The sequence below is a fragment of the Nicotiana attenuata genome, chromosome 2 (assembly GCF_001879085.1).
Source record: "Nicotiana attenuata strain UT chromosome 2, NIATTr2, whole genome shotgun sequence".
Lineage (NCBI taxonomy): Eukaryota > Viridiplantae > Streptophyta > Magnoliopsida > Solanales > Solanaceae > Nicotiana > Nicotiana attenuata.
In genome coordinates this window covers 29,162,221-29,182,120 of record NC_031990.1, presented here as the reverse complement: position 1 = coordinate 29,182,120, position 19,900 = coordinate 29,162,221, and the positions used below count along the sequence as shown (strand labels likewise).

Here is a 19,900-nt window from a genome sequence, read left to right as displayed (position 1 = left end):
TTATTTTCGTTTTTTATAAATAATAATCTAAAATTAATTTTCTGTTTTAGATAGAAAAAAAGTGTCCTTTAATTGTGCCATGTAAAATCAGTAATTCTTTTAGAAAATTTATAATTTCTGAAAGTTTGGATTTTAAAAAAAAAATGTGTCCTTGACATTTTGTTTTTAAAATAAATTTGAAACTCCAATTAATTGAAGCTTTGTCCTAAAATTGGGCACATGTTCATTTTCTGTTTTGACACTTGGCACAATAACATGAATTTGCTTATATAGATAGAATATGGATAGATTCTTAATTTATGCTCCTTATTCTCTGCTTGCTATTTCAAGCATGCTGAGGTGATTGGAAATTACTCCTTCAGTTCATTTTTACTTCGCATGTATATTAAAAATAGATTTTTATTTTTACTTGTTACTTTACGCATATCAAGAGAAGACAAATTTTTTTTCCTGTTATACCCACAGTATTTATTACTCATTTCAAATTATTTTCTCAAGTCCAATAAAATATACATCAATTAATATGGGCATCATGGTAAATTATGCATTTCATTTATTATTTCTTAAGGAGCGTGAAGAGTCAAAACATGTCAAGTAAAAGTGAACAAAGAGAGTATTTTTCGAAATGCTTTTCCATTTTGACATACTAATTTAATTATCTGAATACCAAAAAATTGTCTGCTAAATTTCTTTGATGACTCGAATACTAATAGCCAAAAAAGATACTACTACTATTTATCAAAATGAAGATTAGTACATTAAAGGAACCATATATCAAAGGTTAACACCTTATTTATTTTAAATAAATACCCTTTTCAAAAATTATTTCCTATAGCTACCTTTTAATTTTTATACCAAATTATCTATTTATGGCCACTTACTACCTTTAAGCCATTAAATACTCTGTGTATTATTTTTTTCTCTCCCTCTCTCTTCCATCTCTCCTCCTTTCTCTTTCCTCTTTCAGTTACACATCTTCACCACCTCCTTCGAAACTACCTAATATTTTGCACTTCACCGCCTCCTTCTTCCCAGAAAGCTAACCTAAGCACAATTTCAAGAATTTCTCCAAAAACCCATTTGAATAGAATTAAGTTTGATAATAGTTTCAAAAGTTTCTGAAGACATGTTTTATCAAATACTGTTGGTTCTGAGACCCACTTTGAGTTGTTTTGTTATCTGCAAATAGCTCTACCTGGAAGCCCCGATATCTCCATCTATCTGCTCTCCCTCATCAAGCTCATCGCTGGCAATATAGTCCTGTGTAATTGTGTGATTCTGTGATTGTGCTCTTTGGATGCTCTAGACGAGATGACAATAGGGTTATTCTTGAACAAAGGCGATGGAGTTTGGGGTTGAGCAACTTGAAAAGTCTGTTACCTTTTTTTTAAAATTGTATTTCAATGTATCTCGCTTTATTCTATGTATTTCATTGTATTCATTGTCTTCTTTTTTCATTGTATTTCAATGTATCTCGCTGTATTCTATGTATTTCATTGTATTCATTGTCTTTTTTTTTTTATTGTATTTCAATGTATTCCGCTGTATCCTGTGCATTTCATTGTATTCAGTGTCTCGCTATATTCCATGAATGTATTCATAAATTTTTTTTAATTAATATAATTTATTTATTCAGATGTATTATATAATTTCTCTGGAGATTGCTATGTTTTTGGAGTGTTTTTCGGTCGAGAATCTTTTCTATAAATGGAAATACAAAATTTGTGTGTTACAATTGAGTTTGTTGAGTTATATTAGGAGTCTATCATGTTAATTGATTCACTTTCCGTTTAAAAACAGTGTAATCCCCTGTTTCACGCCGTGAATATAGTCGAATACAATAATTTGTCCAGCTGTAATCCCATATTTCACACCATGAATATAGTCGAACACACTCAAATACAAAAATCTGTCTAGCTGTAATCCCCTGTTTCAAGCCTAGAAATGCTACTGTATTCATGAATACAGTACCTTAAATATATCGAATACACTCTAAAAAATCTGAAAACATAGCTATAGGAAGTAATATAGTAAATGATAGCTACAACTAGCTAATAACCACTAAAACATAGTATTTTCTGAAAATTTAAACCATATAATTAAACTTTTTCATGTTCCCCTTAAAATCAATCTTGCTCCAATTCTTGTGTTCTGTGAAAAAAACCTTCGGCCTTGTGCCTTCTACCCTTCTCTCATCAGCTAGCTATACAACAACAGCAATTGCACTGTTGGTTTAGGCCCAAAATCAATTTCTTAAATGCTGGGCTTAAGAATTGGATTGTCCAACGTAACAAAAGAGCTTGAGGTACACAAATAGCCCTCAAAATGGATATTTAGAATTTTATAGGGAAATTACCAGCTATGTCCATTTATAAGTAGTTCATTACAAAAATTGGCCAATTGATAAAATATTACTAATATTAGCCAAATTAGCCAATTAGCTATTTGTAGCAAAAAATATCAATTTTTGTTTTGTTTTGAGTGGGTGTTATTAGAATAGATTGGGCACAACTTAAGGAGCTTGAATCTCAGTTTTGGGATGATTTGGTGAAGTTTTGAGGTGGTTTGAATTGAAAATTCGAAGTAAAAGCTGAACATGAAAAAAAACGATATGTGTATCACACTGTGTATCATTTGTGTATCACATATGTATCAATTGTGTATCACACTGTGTATCCATGTATACCTGTGTGTGTGATACATGCGTGATACATGTTTGATACATGTGTTGCAGAAGACTTTTTTGAACTCGATTTAATTACGAATTTTGATACAAAACCAGTCCAAATCACCTCCAATCTTCCTCAAATTTTGTATATTGACTTATCTATATATTTTCAATGAATTTCAACTATACCCATTGAAAAAGTTCCTTTGTTTAGATTTTTGGAATATTGTATAGATTTTTGTATTTCATCACCTTATTTGCTACCCCGTCCATGAAATTTCCTTTCCGTCTTGTATCTAATGTTGCTAATCACGCTTAAAAATATGGAAGGTGATTTTTGCATGTGATTCTTTGAGAGAAAGAACCCTATTATTTGGTTTTTCAATTTTTATTTTATAACTGGCAAACTTCAGCTGTAGAGCTGAAATTTTTGTCTTTGTAATTGAGAAACTTCAATAAGCCACACATCCTAGAGCCCTCGTGTGGTTCAGATGCAAAATCTAAAAGGTCATTTCGATTATCTGGAAAAAGAAGATCTCTTGATGAAAATTATTCCACTAAGTGCCGTGTACGTCCATTCAAACCTATGTTTTTTATTGTTTGGTCAAATTTCAAACCTATATATGCTATTTCTACGTTATTGTTTTGAAAAAGTAGACAACTAAAATAATTGATGAACTAATTATAATTTGTTTTGTGTTCTTTAAATGATTTAACCTATGTCCATAATTGTAGGTTGAGGTGCACAGGTTATCTACTTACTGGGCAAATGATCCAAGAGTACCAGAAGCTCTTAATGCTAAAAAATTTGCCAGTATCTTGACTTGAGAACCACTGTAAGATGATTTTCTATCTAAACTAGTAGACTAGATAGAAAATAGCAGCAGAAGAAAGAAGAAGAAGAAGAAGAAGAAAGAAGAAAATGAAGGAAGAGAAGGAGGAGGAGAAAGGGGCTGAAGTTATTTAAAAAGTGGGTACAAGTTAAAAAATTTTAAAAAAATAGGTATAGATTAAATGGGGGCGACCAAATAGGGCGCCCCCTGCAATTTTTCAAATTTAATACGTGTTGCTCCTCACTTGCCTCATGGGCAATATTTTTAACTTTTGCCCGATGGAGAAAGTGTGATTAGAAATTAAAGACCATCCCAAAAAGTATTATATTTCTGTAATTTTTTGCCAAGTCAGAAGCACGAATGGTCAAACATGTTTTGTTGGAAAAAAATAATACAATTAAATTTTGGAAAAAAGAAAATCTCCGAGAAACCCAGAGAACTCTTCCAAAACTAAATATTGTTGGTTTTTTAAAAGATGGGGTAGCAAAAGGATTTAAAGTATTGATTGAAAAAGTCTTTCAATGATTTTATTAAGCATAACAAGACTTTAAATAGCCAATTAGGAACAAAAAATCCACATAATTTAGAATTCAAAAAACCTAAAATATCTCAACTAACTTAAACAATTTAATAAAATTTCAAAATTGAAATTCTTCCTAAAACTAAGCAACTTATTATGCTAAAGTTACTGCAGTAACTGAAAGTAATGAAATTTCAACAAAACACTCATAAAAGACTAAAATTGAAACTAAATCAAACCAAAAACAGAACATATTCTTATCCAAACACGTTAAGATGCAAAGGGTCTCAGAAATCTCCTCCAACCTCTGTATTTTCACTAAGTTTCTATGACTTTGAGTTTCTCTTTAAATGATGACTAGTAGTAAATGAGTAGTATTCATGATTCGGTTTGAGTCATTTTTTCTCTTAAAAAAAACCAAACCAATTAAATCTCCATTTTTCTATTATTGGAATCAAACCAATCCAATTGAATTAATTTTTTATCGATTAGGTTTTTTGTCGATTTTGTCAGCTTTTCGATTTTTTTTGTTGGGTTTTCTATAAATATGTGAAATACTCTGTACGTCATGCACATGTTCTACCGACTATATTCTAGCATAACACTTCCAAGCCAATTACTCTTTATGAAGAGTTGTCATTTACCTATATATTTTGATGATAATTAAACAAAATAGTGATGAATAATTTAAGCACTCAATTAATGATAAGTTATTTTTAACATAGAAATAGATTCTTGAACTTATCAAAATAAAGACAACAAATCAAACTAGAAAATAAAGGCAAAGAACTAAATTACTATAAAAGCAATGAACCAGATCAAAAACCAATAGTGTAAAAAGATTAATATGTACTGTAAGGTTTTATGAATTTTATATAAAAGTGTACACATATATGTGTATCTATACTTTTTAAATAGGTATTTTATAATCGGTTTGATTCGATTTTTTTGGTTATTTTTTCTTAAAACCTAAACCGAACCAAATATTGTTGGTTTTTAAAATTTAAAATTAAGATCAAATCAAACGAAAATTATGCCATTTTTTTTCTTGGGTTTGAGTCGGTTTTTGGTTTGGTTCGATTTTTCGTTGGGGAACGCCCTAGTAGTAAATAAGCAGCATGGGCATGAGAATAAATAGGGGACAACTTGTTTTCGCCATCAAATGATTTCAGGTATTCAGATATGTTGTCTAGTTTGGTGTGCTGAACTGATGGTTAATAAGAGAAGCATGTCACATGGCTGAGTTGATTTCACCCCTCCGTTAACAGAAGCATGTCATTTCTCTTTGTACTTCTTCTATTCACAGCGCGTAACAAGTTAGCATATCAGCAGGTAGTTACGGACAAAAATACACACCACTGCAATGAGTTAATTAGAATTCTGCAGATGAGAAAGAGTTACTTTAGTTATTGAGCTGGTAGATGGTTCCATATTGGTTGAGAGAATGAACTGTCGTCTCGTCTTGGACAATACTCACCCCGTAAGCTAGTTTTTAAGGTATAGTTAGGGTCAAGATTAATATTTACTTGGTATCATAGTCAAACTCGTCCCTATTCTTGTATTACGCATGTTCTAGTTGTCAGGCCTAGCGTATGTGTTGTTAGAGTGTCGCAATCAACTCTATGTTCCAGTTTCTAGGCGTGAGCGTGGGCGGTGTTAGAGTGTCATGCATTAGCTAAGGAATGTGCTATTTATCTCCTTATATACTCTTGGACAATCCTTATCAAGTTAAATATTCAATTGGTATGATTGCCCGTAGAGAAGTCAAATTAAAGTATTTTGTAGTAAATGGTGATGTTAACATGAGTAACTAACTAGTGACATTGTACTTATATAAAGCAGCTCACTGACTATCCCGAGTTCAAAGTAGAAACACAATGACCAAGCTCTTCTTACTCACATTACTCTTCCAATCACTTATTGCTGTCTCTGAACATCACGGGTCAGCGCAGAGCATTGCACCACCAATTGCAGGTGGCACAACTCCAGCTGCCCCATCCAGTGCCGCCCAAGAGTTCTTAGATGCGCACAACAAGGCAAGAGCTGAGGTCGGAGTTGGCCCTCTGAAATGGAGCATCATGCTCGCCAATGCCACCAGCATTATTACACGCTATCAGAGGGACAAACGTAGCTGCAGCTTTGCAAACTTAAGTAGCATCAACTATGGCCAACTTCAACTCCTGTTTAGAGGATTGGTTGCAATACCACCACAAATAGCTGTGGATATCTGGGTTGCTGAAAAGAAGTTTTACAATTATGCTAACAACTCCTGCATACAGGGCCACGAATGCTTCTCTTACACCCAAGTGGTCTGGAAAAACTCGCTGGAACTTGGTTGTGCTCAAGCTACTTGCTCCAACAACCACACTATTCTAACCATATGTTTCTATAATCCACCTGGAAATGTAATTGGAGAGAAACCTTACTAATCTATCCAATTTTCTAATCTACAATTTTATGCAGAATCCAAAACTATTTCTTTTTATTTAACATATGTTTTCTTTGTCTTTTTTGCCCCAACCAAACAAATACTTTAAAACTCCAGCGATAGTTGAGCAATGAATATGAATTAGATTTATGTACGAGACTGAAACTCAAAATTGCTGGTTCTTACACACAAAGTAAGCTTTGCTCTAGTAGCAATAGCCAAAGAATGGAGGGCACTTCCACAGAGACAAAATTATAGGAACTTTGATCATCCTCCATTCTAACACAAACTACCATTCATTTATACAGAAGGGATGAAAGAAAAAAAAATTGAGACCCCTTTCAAAGACAAAAGAAATAAACAACCGGATCCTTCAATTAAGCTTAAGCATACCATCAAAGTAGTCATTTCACCAGGTCCTTCATTATCAGATACCGGAAAGAGAAATTATGTGGAGCCCATTCAATGTTCTTGCGGCCCTTCCCCTGTGGAATCTTCTTAATGCTCTTTCTAAGAGAATCCGGTAAAGATTGCTGGACCATCTCCATCACACCGGCAGGACATAAGCTAGAGTCCTTAGCAAAGGACTCCACTACTTTTGGCAAAACTATTTTCTGATCCTTCCTCACACCGAAGGTAGCCCTGATATATTCCTCTTTTGCGACTTCCAGCTCCTGAAATACTCTCTTGGGTGTATAGACTCGAACCTGGAACAAAACATTTGACTCCCTCGTTAGACAAACAAACTCAATCGTTAGTCATCAAATTTTGTTCTCAAATGATTACAAAATATTGTCATCTTTTTCTTCTTTTCAATCATTAAGTTCAGAAGAAAAGAATGAAACTAGTCTCTAGAGACTTTTTAGTCCAGATCCGATTTTATAGATGCCAAGGAGGCTGGCATCATTGAGATGACAAGATCCTGACGTACGGAAAGAACTTGATTATGGAAATTGGCCTCCATGTCACCACTAATTTAACTTTTTTCAAACGTGCAACTGAATGTGCATAGCAGAGATCAACAGCTATTTTCATGACCGGTGGGCAAAAACAGTTGTTTACTCAAATGCTCATGGAGAAGATAACAAAAAGACAATATTATGACCAATACCGCAGGATCTGAGTGGTTGCCAGAGCAGAGTGAAAAATGGAGCAGGGGTTCTGGATGTTCAATAGCGTATGTTTGTCTTTCATCCCCCGCCTTGAATTTTCCTTTAGAAGAAAGTAACAAGCGAAGCCACTGCATCCATAGAGAACTTTATCAGCAATTCAAGTATCAAATTCTCCAAGACCAATAGAACTAGAGATGTGCCAAGAACAAAAATCACTAAGCTGGAGTATTATTCAATTATTTCGGAATAAGTACAGACATTTTGACTACAAGAAGGAAAGAAAGATGCTAAATGCTCTTGGGATATACTTCAAGGAGAGTCTATGTTTTGAGGTGTAGTTAATTGATAGTGCAGCTTAGAACATAACTGTTGCACATGTAACAAGAAAATGGTTCATGAGGTGTACCTGTCCTGGTCTGGACATTCGACATCCCAGGATAGAGTTCTGTATCACATCTGCACTTACTACATGACCTCCAACATTATAGGCAGCCTGGATTAAGCAATGAAGTCAGACAACATCTCCATCAAGCAACTCTTATCCAATAAATAAGTTTGTTTACTAACCTTCAAGAGTAGATAGATTCTTTTCACATTGTTTTGGGGAATACCATAAGCTAAAAATGCCTACACAGAAATAGTAAAACTTCATCATCAGCCAAAAAGTAGATATTGATTTCATAGATTTCTAAAACTACAACGCTGATGCTCTAATCAACGAGGAACCTTACATGCATCACCAATGCATTATGTACATTAATCCAGAATGCTAGCTTCTCTTCGTGAGTCAATTTTCGTGGATCTATTTGTTCTAAGCGAGAAATAAGTGACCTGCAATATGACACTTCAATGAGTGTTATACAATAAGAAAAGGCTAAAGTCGTGCCATGAGGTGCCTGAGTTTCAACTGAACTCACCTGAAATTCTGTAACATCGGTTCAATATCCCCCAATTTCTGAGTATCTCTATATACACACTGTACTTCAACCATAGTGCTGTAAGGTCCACTGAATTCCTTCAACCCTTCCACATGAAAAGGATTGTCCAGCCGAACATCAAAAGATGAATCATTCCTAAATCCTGGACTCCATATGTCTTTTGGAGAAAATGCACTTATGGAAGACAAAGATGAGGTTGGCGATGAAAGACCAGGATTTGTCAGTGGAGGATCAGCAAGCTTGCAATATATGGTGCACATGCACTTTATCATATCCTCAGACAGCTTATTTGGTGTCTCTGGAACGTGATCAGAGATACGGGTGCCAAGATGCTCCGCCAAACTGATTACATTTGAAGAAGCATTCTGCGCATACTGCAAAGAAGGCATAAAAAAAGACTCAAATTTTTAAAAAGTTTATTGTTCTGTACAGAAAAAACCACTCCACATTTCCAAGACATTTAATACAAATTCACTCCTCCCCTCAAATTTCAGAGAGTGCAACAAGAATTCGTCTCCCTCAGGTAAATTACCTCCATCATAGATAAAGGTTGAGAATGACAAGCACGCAAAGCTTTGCCCAGTGTCTCCTCTGGTGGAGAAGCTCTGCTCGACTGAGCTGAACGCTGAGATAATGAAGAATGGCTTCTATTAACTCCAGACTCATTAATTTTGTCTTCTGCCATGCTATTAGTTTCTTTCCGTGGATTTAATTCTGTTTGACAATTAACTCGAGATGAAGAGTTTTCCCTTCTCAACATCACATCAGAATTGGAGAACTCAAGACGCCTTCTTGGGGTACTTATAGGAGATTTTAGTTTAACATCTTTTGTGGGAGGAGACAAAGATGAGATTTGTTGATCAAATGCTTTCCTGTATAGTGAGAGAAGATACTGTTCCAGATGCCCAACTTCCAACTCTAGTACTGCAATATCTCTAATCAGTTCTGTGGCTGGCTGAAATCAATTGACAAGAGTACAATCAGCATATGACAGAGTTAAGGGTAACGGATCATCTAATATATAAGAAAAGTATCCAACAACAACCATGAGCCAACCACAATAGACAATTTGAGCCTTAAACTACGAAACCAGCTTCACAGAGAGTTATAAATGTGTGAAATCCCCAAATTTTGCAAACACTCTGACAGTATATCTAAAGCTAATAATATGTGCATCTCACATATCTGAAATCCAGCTCTTCAAATTGGAAGTACCTCAAATATATAGCATATTATATAGTTCATTTTACGACTACAAGGAGTTCTACCTTAGGCATTGAGGTCACTTCATTGACATCTTGAGAAGAAGTTTTATACCCTAATGCTTTCTCAAGAGCACATCGAACTGCAACTTGGTCATGTAATCTTCTCTCCAGCTGCATTATCTGTAGTGAGATATGGTTTTGACCATTACACTAACAATCTATTCAATTAAACTGTCTAAAAAGATATATCATCTATGTTCGGCTACCTCTTGCCTCAGAGAACTCTGAACTTCAGCCGTGGATGATTGTTTCTTCTCGCTTACATTACTGTCATTCGCGTGCCTCATATCCTAGTGAAATATAAAATGAATGTCAGTTGAAAAAGCTGGGTACCTCGAGGAGTTGTACTTATTTCTTTCTGTTTGCAGAAGAGAGAATTAATAAATCGAATCATAGAGATATCAGAAAACAAGAATCCAGTCTCAGCATTTCCTTGGTCAAGTACACAGAAAGTGAGAAATGGCTATTAAAGCAGAGAAGGACAAGGAATACAGGAAGCTAGGTAGAAGATCATGACAGCATGATGTGGGAGTTCCATTCTGTTTTTTTTTTTTTTTTTTTTTTTTTTTTTTACTTTTACCTTCCTTTTCCAACATTTTGACATTGCAAAATTTCACTCACAGTGTAGCTTGAGAGCTTTTTAATATCAGGAGACAAGATGGAAGTTTCCTTACCAACTTCAATAGATTAGAGGCCTCTACAGAAGGATCCACGATGTCCTCCTTGGGTCCTCGTTTATCCGGGAAGCTGTCATTACAGAAACCACATAACAAGAATGAATAAAGCTGTAGACAACACTCAAGAAACCACATATAGGAAAGATTTATCCACGGGGCATATCCGGACTACACCAAAGACTTCTAAACTAAACAAACATGCTTTATGCAGAACTAAAGAAGTAGGATTTAAGAACAGAAGAAAATGGCATGGAAGTTCAGAAACTTGGATGCTAGATTCAATAGTCCATATCATACAAAAACCCTTTCCCCTTTCCCAATCTTCCCACAAAAGCTTCCTAATTTTGCAGTAATGCTGAGCCCACAATGGTACCAAGAAAATTGCAAGAAAGGCCAGTTTATCAAGCCAACACATAGTTGCACAGATGTGATCTAGAGAGGTTTCTTTGTACAAAACTCTAAGTATTATCTACTTTGGGAACATACCCAAGAAGCAAATTTTCCAGTTAAGCAGACCTCTAATGCAGTGAAGTAAGAAAGAGAAAGTGAGAAATTATAAAACAAGAAGAAATCCAAAGGCTACCTTTTGGAACGCGTGTGTATAGAAGATGTCACTCTATTTCCAGGCAATTTACTGGTACTGGTACTAAACCCTTCAAAATCCATATCTGCAGCCCACTCAATGACAATGAAAAGCTTCCCCATTAGCCATCAAGAAACTAATTTTCTTGGCCAATGCGTAAATGGAACAGCAAAAAATGGATCATAGAACACTTACCATTGCATACTTCAATCCAGCTAACTATCAAAAATCAGATTTTTGGAAGATGGAAATAGACCCACAGGCATAAAGACCCCAAATAGGGCTAAAAAATCTCAGCTTGGAATCAAAAACCCAACTTTTCTCCTTGCATTTGCAGAAAACTCAAGCCACCACACTCAAGAACTAACTGGGGCTCAACAGTGTGAATATCAGAATAAAGGCCAAAAAAGGCAGCCCTTTTGACCAGGAGTTGAAAGTAACAGATAACAGATGCTCTCTTTTGCTCCAAAAATCTGTTATTCCCACATTCCCAATATAGCTTTAGTGCAATGAAGGGGAAGGTGAAGGGAGCTTTTTTCTACTGAAAAAGAGTGACAAGAGTCTTCCTACTAAAGCTCTAAAATGTCAAAGGTATCTAAAAGTAGGTATATTTACTTGACCATAAATTAAAGAGGAGTTCACAAAAGGTCAGGGATTGGAGGGAGGAATAAAAATGGTGGCTTAAATGGCTTAACTAAAACTAAAAACAGATTACTAACAAATTAAAATGGATTAATATTACAAGTATTGACAACCCATTTTTCCACATTCGTTTCACTTGTTGTTGGTAAGCTAGTGGGAGTTGTTGACCGGCCCTTCCACCCCCTTTGTCCCACACCTTTGTGCCCACTCTTATGTATACCTCTTAGTCCCCAAATTTAATCACAATATTTTTGTATTTGTTTGGATAATTTACAAATCCATAGACCATAGGTCATAGGTTATAACGTATTTCTACACAAGCCTTTTTGATGGAAAATTGAGCCTTTCAACAAAAATGGGTTGTTTTTGAGGTCAACAAAAATGTTGTATACTAGTATAAAATTGTAGGACCTATGGCACACTTAATAAGGTATTTCGTGTGAATTCAACCACTCATATACTATAAAACTATGCACACATGTATATGCATGTACTTATGATATTGTCATTATTATTATATGATTCATACCCAAGAACGACCAAATCCTCATATATAAGGAGTGAAATCTTTATTAGTTGAAATACATAAGATGATTTCAGTTGCTCAATCATGGTTTATGTGACTAATTTCATGAGGAGAGAGAGACCAAAAAAAAAAAGTTTAGTTTTCTTTTTTGAGGGGAATTATGCTTTCTTAAAGAAAATTTTGTGTTTGAAATTTACTGTTACTTTTTTAAAGCTATTGTGGAAATCATAAATCTTTTTCCATTTTGAAGCAGCACTTTTCTTGAAGTACCAAATTCATTTAACTTTTGTTGCCTTTACATGAGGGGGTCTTTAAATGTGGCTAACCAAGTAGAGTATAACAAAAAAGGGCCAGTAATGGAAAGGTACCATGTCTATATCTGAAATAAGGTTTTTTACTAACATATATATAAGGCTAAAAGAGAAAAAAAGTAGTGCCATACCTGAAAAGAGATGAAAAGGAAGGGGTTAAAGGGAACATTGGATGCTTGAAGGAAATGAATTTTTGTGGGGTTCCTTTTGTCTAAATCTTCTTTTTATTAAAGGCTAATAAGAGAAGGCAAAGAAGATACCTAATTGTCCTTGAGTACCAAAGAGACTAACGTTTGTCAATAGAATCCTGAAAATAAAATATGCTTATAGAGGGACCTTAACACTTGACCTTTTCCAAGAAGGAGACAAAAGAAAAAGAGCTATACTATTCGCTAAATGTAGTCATCAATCAGGCCTTTGGTTTTTGTCCTGATGTTCAACTACTTAATAGAAAAGCTTCTTTCTTGTATAGCTACTTTTGAAGAGCAACAAAGGAACAGTTTTCCAGAAATAAATTGTAATATGATTCATTACTTTTTGCAGAAAGAAACCAAAAACTGTACAAAGGAAGCAGAGAAGATAGTGATTTCTTAATGCCACTTACATTTTCCTTTCAACTTTCTTGATTTTTAGTGATCTTGAGAAATAATTAGTTAAAAAATTAATTCAGCTTCAAATACAAAATGAATTTGAGTTGTATATTTGCGTGTGTAGATCAAAGTTTTGATCTTTGCTACATAAGTTTACTGCATTCTCTTGGACTTAGAGCCCGTTTGGCTTAGCTGATTTAGAGTAGCTGATAAGCATTAGGTGCTGATAAGCACTTTTAAGTATTGAAACTGATTTAAAAAATAAGCAGTTACGTGTTTGGATAAAAATGCTGAAATTAATAATATGCAGCTGAAGAACTGGGTATACGAAGAGTTTTGTTTTAAAAAGAAGTATTTTAGGGATAGAATAATAAATATTTTGGTCAAACTTAAAGTGCTTATAAGCTGGGGGAGACCAACTTATGACTTTTGGCTTATTTTTGGCTTATAAGCACTTAACTTATAAGCACTTTTAATTTTACCAAACGCGTAGAATAAGCCAAAAAGTGCTTATAAGCCAGTTTGTCCAGCTTATAAGCTTAGCCAAACACCCTCTTAGATAATAGATTTAAGTCCACCATTACCATATTATTAATTATTTATGAGCCTTGACGTAACTGGTAAAGTTGTTGTTATGTGACCAGCAGGTCACATGTTCAAGCCGGGAAAACAGCTTCTTGCAGAAATGCGGGGTAAGACTGTGTACAATAGACTCTTGTGTTCTGGATCCCGCGCATAGCGGAAGTTTAGTGCATCGGGCTCCCTTTATAATTGTTTAAGAGCAACAGCAGAAATTGGAAACCTGTGGTCCTAGTAATGAGTTAAAAACAAAACCGAAAAAAGAGAAAAAGAAAGAAAAACTGAAACTTCTATTTTATCTTATTGTCCATTTTTATATGAACTGATTCGGATTGGGCATCTCCCAATGTGGCAGGCAGAAGATAGTTAAAAAGTGTATTATCACATAAAGAAATATGTACTATGATTTAGTGGAGCAAGTGAAGCATCTATTTTCAAATGAATCTGACAGAAAGGCCTTGTGGTTCCATAAATAGTTGAGCTGTTTTATTGATATGCTGTAAATTGTGGATTACAAAAAAACACAGACATGCCCAGTATATTTTGCTAGTAATTTTGCTTAGTAGGTGCACAGAGATTCAAGCTACTGAGATTTTCTTGAAAATGTAGTAGTTGGTATCTTAGGCATTAAAAATGAGTTAGATTCCCCTGTATTTCCTTGATTTAATTTCATTGAAATATCCGATTTTTGATACCTTTGTACCTCTCTCAAGAAACTCTCATCAGCACAATTCTAGTTGAAATGGTCAAACAAAAATTAAACTAACAAAAATCTGATGTGTTTCACTGCTATAGTTACAGAAGTAAATAGACATTTACTGAAATTAACAGTTTCGAAAAATCAAGCAGAGAATCAATAGTTTTGTGTTCTTCACGAAATTCAATCTAAATGGTGGAATAAGACAAATTAGAAGTAAAATTTAAAAGAAAGTACTAACTTGATTAAACGTAGTTACCGACTCCACATTCCAAATGAAGATCGTGTAACATAAGCTTAATTTTCTTGTCGCCATCAATATTAACCAATTGTTTGTAATTATTAGTTATGTGCACGCCCAGGAGCTTAAATTAAGAAGTTGAAAATTAATTTACAAACTACTAGCACTAATTAAGTAAGTTGAAAATATTACAGTGTGAAACACTGTTTCAAGTTTATCCACGTACCAGTAGCTAGTTCTTTCTAAGTTTCAATGCAGAAAGACTGTCCATAAAGCAATAATATGTGACAAAAGTCATTTATGATTACTGAGAAGAGTACAATCGATTTTTGATAATATTGGAAACAGTCACGGTTCTCTTGATGTGCCCATATTGTACTCATTTGTATTCAAAACAGAAATGAATCAGATTCTTGTTTTCACTCCTTTTTCTTGATTCAGTTGTTACTTATGAATCATGATGTGAATATCTCACGAGCTAAGGACTGAGCTTCTGGTATAGAGTCAGCAAACAAAGACATTGTTAATAAACTTGACATTAAAGGGCTCCGACATGGAGAGAAAAAAATAAGGCTTTTTTGTGGGATGGTGGGGCTGAGACGAGGGGCAGAAAGGTGTTAGAATCCCCATAAAAAGACATTAAAAAGGGAACTTTCCAAAGGGATTTGGACAAGCGAGTCAATGCCAATGATATACGGAGGCATAAAAGGCATCTCTTTCTCCCATGGCTGTCCCCACAATGTGCAATTGATATTATAAGGGGCTCGTTTGGTACGAGGGATAAGAGATAATTTCTTGAGATTACATTTGAGATGAGTTTATTTCACGTTTGGTTGGGATAAAATCGTAGTATAACTAATTCAAAAATTAGTTATCCCGGGATTGTAGTATTACTTTTAATCCCTAAGTGTTAGGATTGAAATAATCAGGTGTCATGCGAAAGCTAGAAAAGCAAACCTTGAACGACGATAAATCAGAAACAAAAGAGAAATACACCAAAAAAGACACAAACATTTAACGTGGTTCAGTCAATTAACATGCGTCCACGGCGAAGATGAGCAATCTGCTATATAAAAGAGAGTACAAAATATCGAGAACAATAAGTGACACACTAACACTTGTTCCGAAAAGTTATCCCCCTAAACAAGACTCCCAAAAAAGGGACTAGCCAATATGGGAGATTTATAATTTCCTTCTAAGAAAAAAAAAACTCAATTATAGTAAATATGTTGCGCTTTCCTTCAACAGATAGAAAAACCAAATATGACAAGAAAATCAGGACAAACACCGAACATTATAACAATCTCGGGATAATTAATTATAGGATAACTTGTTTCCAAAAGGATACAGTTACGAATTAGGTAGAACTCAGTATTTATATATATACAAAAAATACTCGTAAATAGAATTAGATATGCATTGCAGACTAACGACATCTAAATCCTAAAAATTTGTCATTGGTCTGTCTCTCGCACATACTCCTGACTCATGAAACACGATCTAGCTGCTGGTGTTGCTGCATTTCTTGTTATCTCTAGTCATTGGCCACTAGTAACATCCCTGCTGCTACCCTATTCCACTGCCCAACGGCAACTATACTTTTTGCCCCCCATGCCATACACCACCTCCTTAAAAATTTTGACCTGTTTCCTTGGATCGTTCCGATCAGATAGAGATAGTTATATTTCCTCACATATAACGGGTTGTTTCGATCTTTGGTTACATTTCATATATTAGGATTTAGGGGGCTGTGTCATTTTATTTGTTTATATAACTTTGAAGCAGACCATTAAAGAGTGGTTTGGTTTATGGTTAGGTAATATAATGCGAAAATCATAATGATTCATGAAGATTGTTCATATAGTGAATAACAACAATGATTGTCATGTGGTGAATAATATATGAATTGTAATGTAAGAATTGCGTAAATTTAAGGGTATTTTTGTCTTTAACTACTATTATCTACGTATCACTAATAAAGGTATTCTTGTCCCGGGTTTCATTCCCTATAACATAATACATAAATTCATGTATAGGAATTAGTAATAGTATTTGGTTTGCGGTATCACACTCTACATAACTTTACATTAGATGATAATATAATAAAAATGATAAATAACATGTCATAATAAATAAAGTTGCATTGATAACGCAAATAAAATTTTTACACAATATATAACTTAAATCCTTATAATATTATATGGCCGCTAATATCGCATTGCACTGTTGAGCGTACGAGATATGCAGTTATATTATATTGATTATATTAGCAAAACAAGACAGTATGAAATTAATAAACTAGTGAGCCAAATCTAAGATTCAACTCCGTGATTAGTGCAGCTTCCTGATCTCTGCGGGCCAAGCCGTCCTTTATAACACCCAATATACGACGTCAAATTATTAATTGCGTTAGCAACTAGCAGTGAAGCATTAATCCAAATTAAAAAAAATAGCAATAATATTAGTATGCAAATTAACATACCAATAATGCATTTTGGTTTTTGTGAACTTGTTAAATCACCCCTTCCCTCAAATAGCAGAGAGTGCAAAAAGAACTCGTATACTCGCTCCAGGTCCAACAATGCTCTATGTCGAATAATAATATAAGATTTTTTTCACTTTTAACCCGCGCTAGAAATTATTTATATTCAGTAGTTGAAAAAATATATAAAATTCATATAATTTTTGTATATAACATACAAAAATATATATAACAACATACATTTTGACTGATGAATTATGACTAAATATCTCTATTATTGACCCTACTTTGAGGATAAATCTCTGTTGGACTTGCATTCAATTAAAGCCCATATATTGTGGGCTGAATCTAGAAACTGCACCACTATCGAGTCGTGGTTTACGTTTCCTCGCACAAATTGTCCTTACTTTTAGGAGTTCTTATACTAAGTGCTTACAGATTCAACTTTTCAGTAAATTGTTTTTTTTTAAAAGCACAGGTAAATATGTGATGACCCAAAAGGTCATGTTGTGTTTTAGAGCCCAATCCGGGGGTTCGAGGCCTTCAAAATCCCATTTTTAGTTCTCCTCGATTTGCGCGCGCAGTCTGGGCGCGTTTCCGAAAAGCCTTTCTGTGGAAATTTGAGAAAATAATAATTTTTGCCTTTAAAAGTTGAATTTAGTTGACTTCGGTCAACATTTTGAGTAAATGGACCCAGACCCGTATTTTGACGGTCCCGGAGGGTCCGTAGTAAAATATGGGACCTGGGCGTATGCCCGGAATCGAATTCCGAGGTCCCTAACCCGAAAAATGAATTTTTGATAAAAATTGTTAAACTGAAATTAAAATGGTTTTGAGAAATTGCTTAATAGATGATCTCGTTGGTATCGGGTCCGTATTTTGGTTTCGAAGCCCGGTACAGGTCCGTTATGATATTAAATTCATGTCTGTGAAATTTGGTAAAAAACGGAGTTTATTTGACGTGATTCGGACCCTTGGTTGAGAAAATAGAGTTTTGAAACTTTCTTGAAAATTTTATGCAATTTGGTGCTAAATTCGTAGCTCTAGATGTTATTTTGGCGATTTGATCGCGCGAGCAAGTTCGTATGATGTCTTAAGACTTGTGTGCATGTTTGGTTTGGAGCCCCGAGAGCTCGGGTGAGTTTCGGATAGGCAACGTAGTGATTTTGGACTTAGGAAATTTTGCTGGTATAGCTGAACCTGTTGTGGGCCTCTAATCTTGCATTTGCGAGATCAGGTATCACAAATTGCGAACATCTCAGGTTCCGCATTTGCGAGGCCTTCATCGCATTTGCGAAGGAAGGCTGGGCCAGCAGTTATCGCAATTGCGAAGACTTCTTCGCATTTGCGAAGTGAAGTGGGAAGGGGCAGTGATCGCAAATGCGATCCTTTTGCCGCATTTGCGGAGGTTCATGTTCGCAATTGCGAACATTCCTTCGCATTTGCGAAGGCAGCAGGACTGTGAAGGGCTTCGCATTTGCGATGGCTCCTTCGCATTTTGCGAGCTTCGCATTTGCGAAGCTCAGGTCGCAAATGCGACATCTGCAGCTGATAACTTTTCACTTGGTCGGGATTTCTCATTCATTCTTCCATTTCCCAAAACCTAAACTTCAATCGGCGATTTTCCAAGGGCTAGTTCTTCCACAAATCATAGGTAAATGATTCTTAACTCATTTCTTTCAGTGTATTTCATCTTTTTACAAGATTTCATCCTAGAATCTAGGATTTTTCATTGTGGAATTGGGTGTTTTTGGGTAGAACTTAGGAATTTCGAAATTTAGGGATTTGGACCTCAAATTGAGGTCGGATTCCAAAACCAATTGTATATTCGGGCTCGGGGGTGAATGGGTAATCGGATTTTGGTCTGAATTTCGAGTTTTGACCAAGCGGGTCCTGGGCCGGTTTTTTGACCTTTTGGGGAAAATATTGGGAAACTTATAATTTTGCATTGGATTTGATTTCTTTAGCGGAATTGATGTTATTAAGTATTTATGACTAGATACGAGTGGATTGGAGGTGGAATCGAGAGGTAAAACGGTAATTGAGCTTTGAATTGTCCGTTGGATTGAGGTAAGTGTTTGGTCTAACTTTGACTCGAGGGATTAGGGATCCCCGACTTAACTGCTACGTGAGATTCCATGTGTGTGGCGTATAGGTGTGGTGACGAGTACCTATGCGCCGCCAAATTAATTGATTAGCTTGTTTCCCTTCCCCGTTCCATATACATTGTCTTCCTGCCTTAACTGCTACATGCTTATTGATGCTTCCATGTTTAATTGCTTCTTGTTAGATGTTGTTTTCTTATTTATTAGTTGCTCCGTAGTTCATGGCATCACAGTATTGGTTTAAGTTGGTTTATCGGTATTTCATGGTACATTTGGTTGGTCTCGCTGTGTAGTATTAATTGATGAAGTTTCCTAATTGTATAGACCTCTGTTGCTTTGATTTGAGGTACAAATATTGTGGAGGGTTTTGAGTTAAATTGTGAAATACTTATTCTTATTGCCGTGATTGGTACGGATATGGTGGGATCGAGTTGCACGCCGCAACATGAGGAATAAGGGTGATATGGTGAGGAGGAATAAGGGTGAAATGTGATTATCTGGCGGGATCGGGTTGCGCGCCGCAACAAGGAGTAATAAGGGTGGACAGGTGGGATCGGGTTCCATGCCGCAACAGGAGGAATAAGGGTGATATAATGAGGAGTAATAAGGGTGGACTGGTGGGATCGGGTTGCACGCCGCAACAAGGAGTAATAAGGGTGAATGTTCATATTGTTACTGATTATATGGTGGGATCGGGATGCGC

General features: G+C 35.3%; 2 protein-coding genes across 3 annotated transcripts; one reads left to right on the top strand and one right to left on the bottom strand.

The window, feature by feature from the left end:
- Positions 5,864 to 6,528, top strand: LOC109206302 (STS14 protein-like). The gene has a single exon (XM_019369122.1). The coding sequence runs from the start codon at positions 5,899 to 5,901 to the stop codon at positions 6,448 to 6,450; it is 552 nt and encodes a 183-aa protein (XP_019224667.1). The 5' UTR covers positions 5,864 to 5,898; the 3' UTR covers positions 6,451 to 6,528.
- On the bottom strand, positions 6,573 to 11,906 carry LOC109206293. 2 transcript variants are annotated; one of them, XM_019369116.1, is made up of 12 exons: positions 11,220 to 11,906; positions 11,025 to 11,109; positions 10,439 to 10,511; positions 9,971 to 10,054; positions 9,768 to 9,875; positions 9,032 to 9,454; positions 8,479 to 8,873; positions 8,293 to 8,392; positions 8,129 to 8,188; positions 7,968 to 8,054; positions 7,561 to 7,689; positions 6,573 to 7,156 (listed from the first exon to the last, which is right to left on the bottom strand). In XM_019369116.1, exons 2-12 carry the CDS (start codon positions 11,105 to 11,107, stop codon positions 6,854 to 6,856), a joined length of 1,845 nt encoding a protein of 614 aa, XP_019224661.1. In that variant the 5' UTR covers positions 11,108 to 11,109; positions 11,220 to 11,906; the 3' UTR covers positions 6,573 to 6,853. The 2 variants fall into 2 exon arrangements, with proteins under 2 accessions (XP_019224661.1, XP_019224653.1); XM_019369108.1 differs by having other exon boundaries at positions 6,575 to 7,156; positions 9,768 to 9,884; positions 11,220 to 11,902.

Coding starts and splice junctions, on each gene's coding strand:
- LOC109206302 (XM_019369122.1), top strand. CDS start 5,899: ATGACCAAGCTCTTCTTACTCACATTACTCTTCCAATCACTTATTGCT.
- LOC109206293 (XM_019369108.1), bottom strand. CDS start 11,107: ATGGATTTTGAAGGGTTTAGTACCAGTACCAGTAAATTGCCTGGAAAT. Junction 10,055..10,438: donor CCTCTAATCTATTGAAGTTG/GTAAGGAAACTT, acceptor ATATTTCACTAG/GATATGAGGCACGCGAATGA. Junction 8,055..8,128: donor GAATCTATCTACTCTTGAAG/GTTAGTAAACAA, acceptor TGCTTAATCCAG/GCTGCCTATAATGTTGGAGG.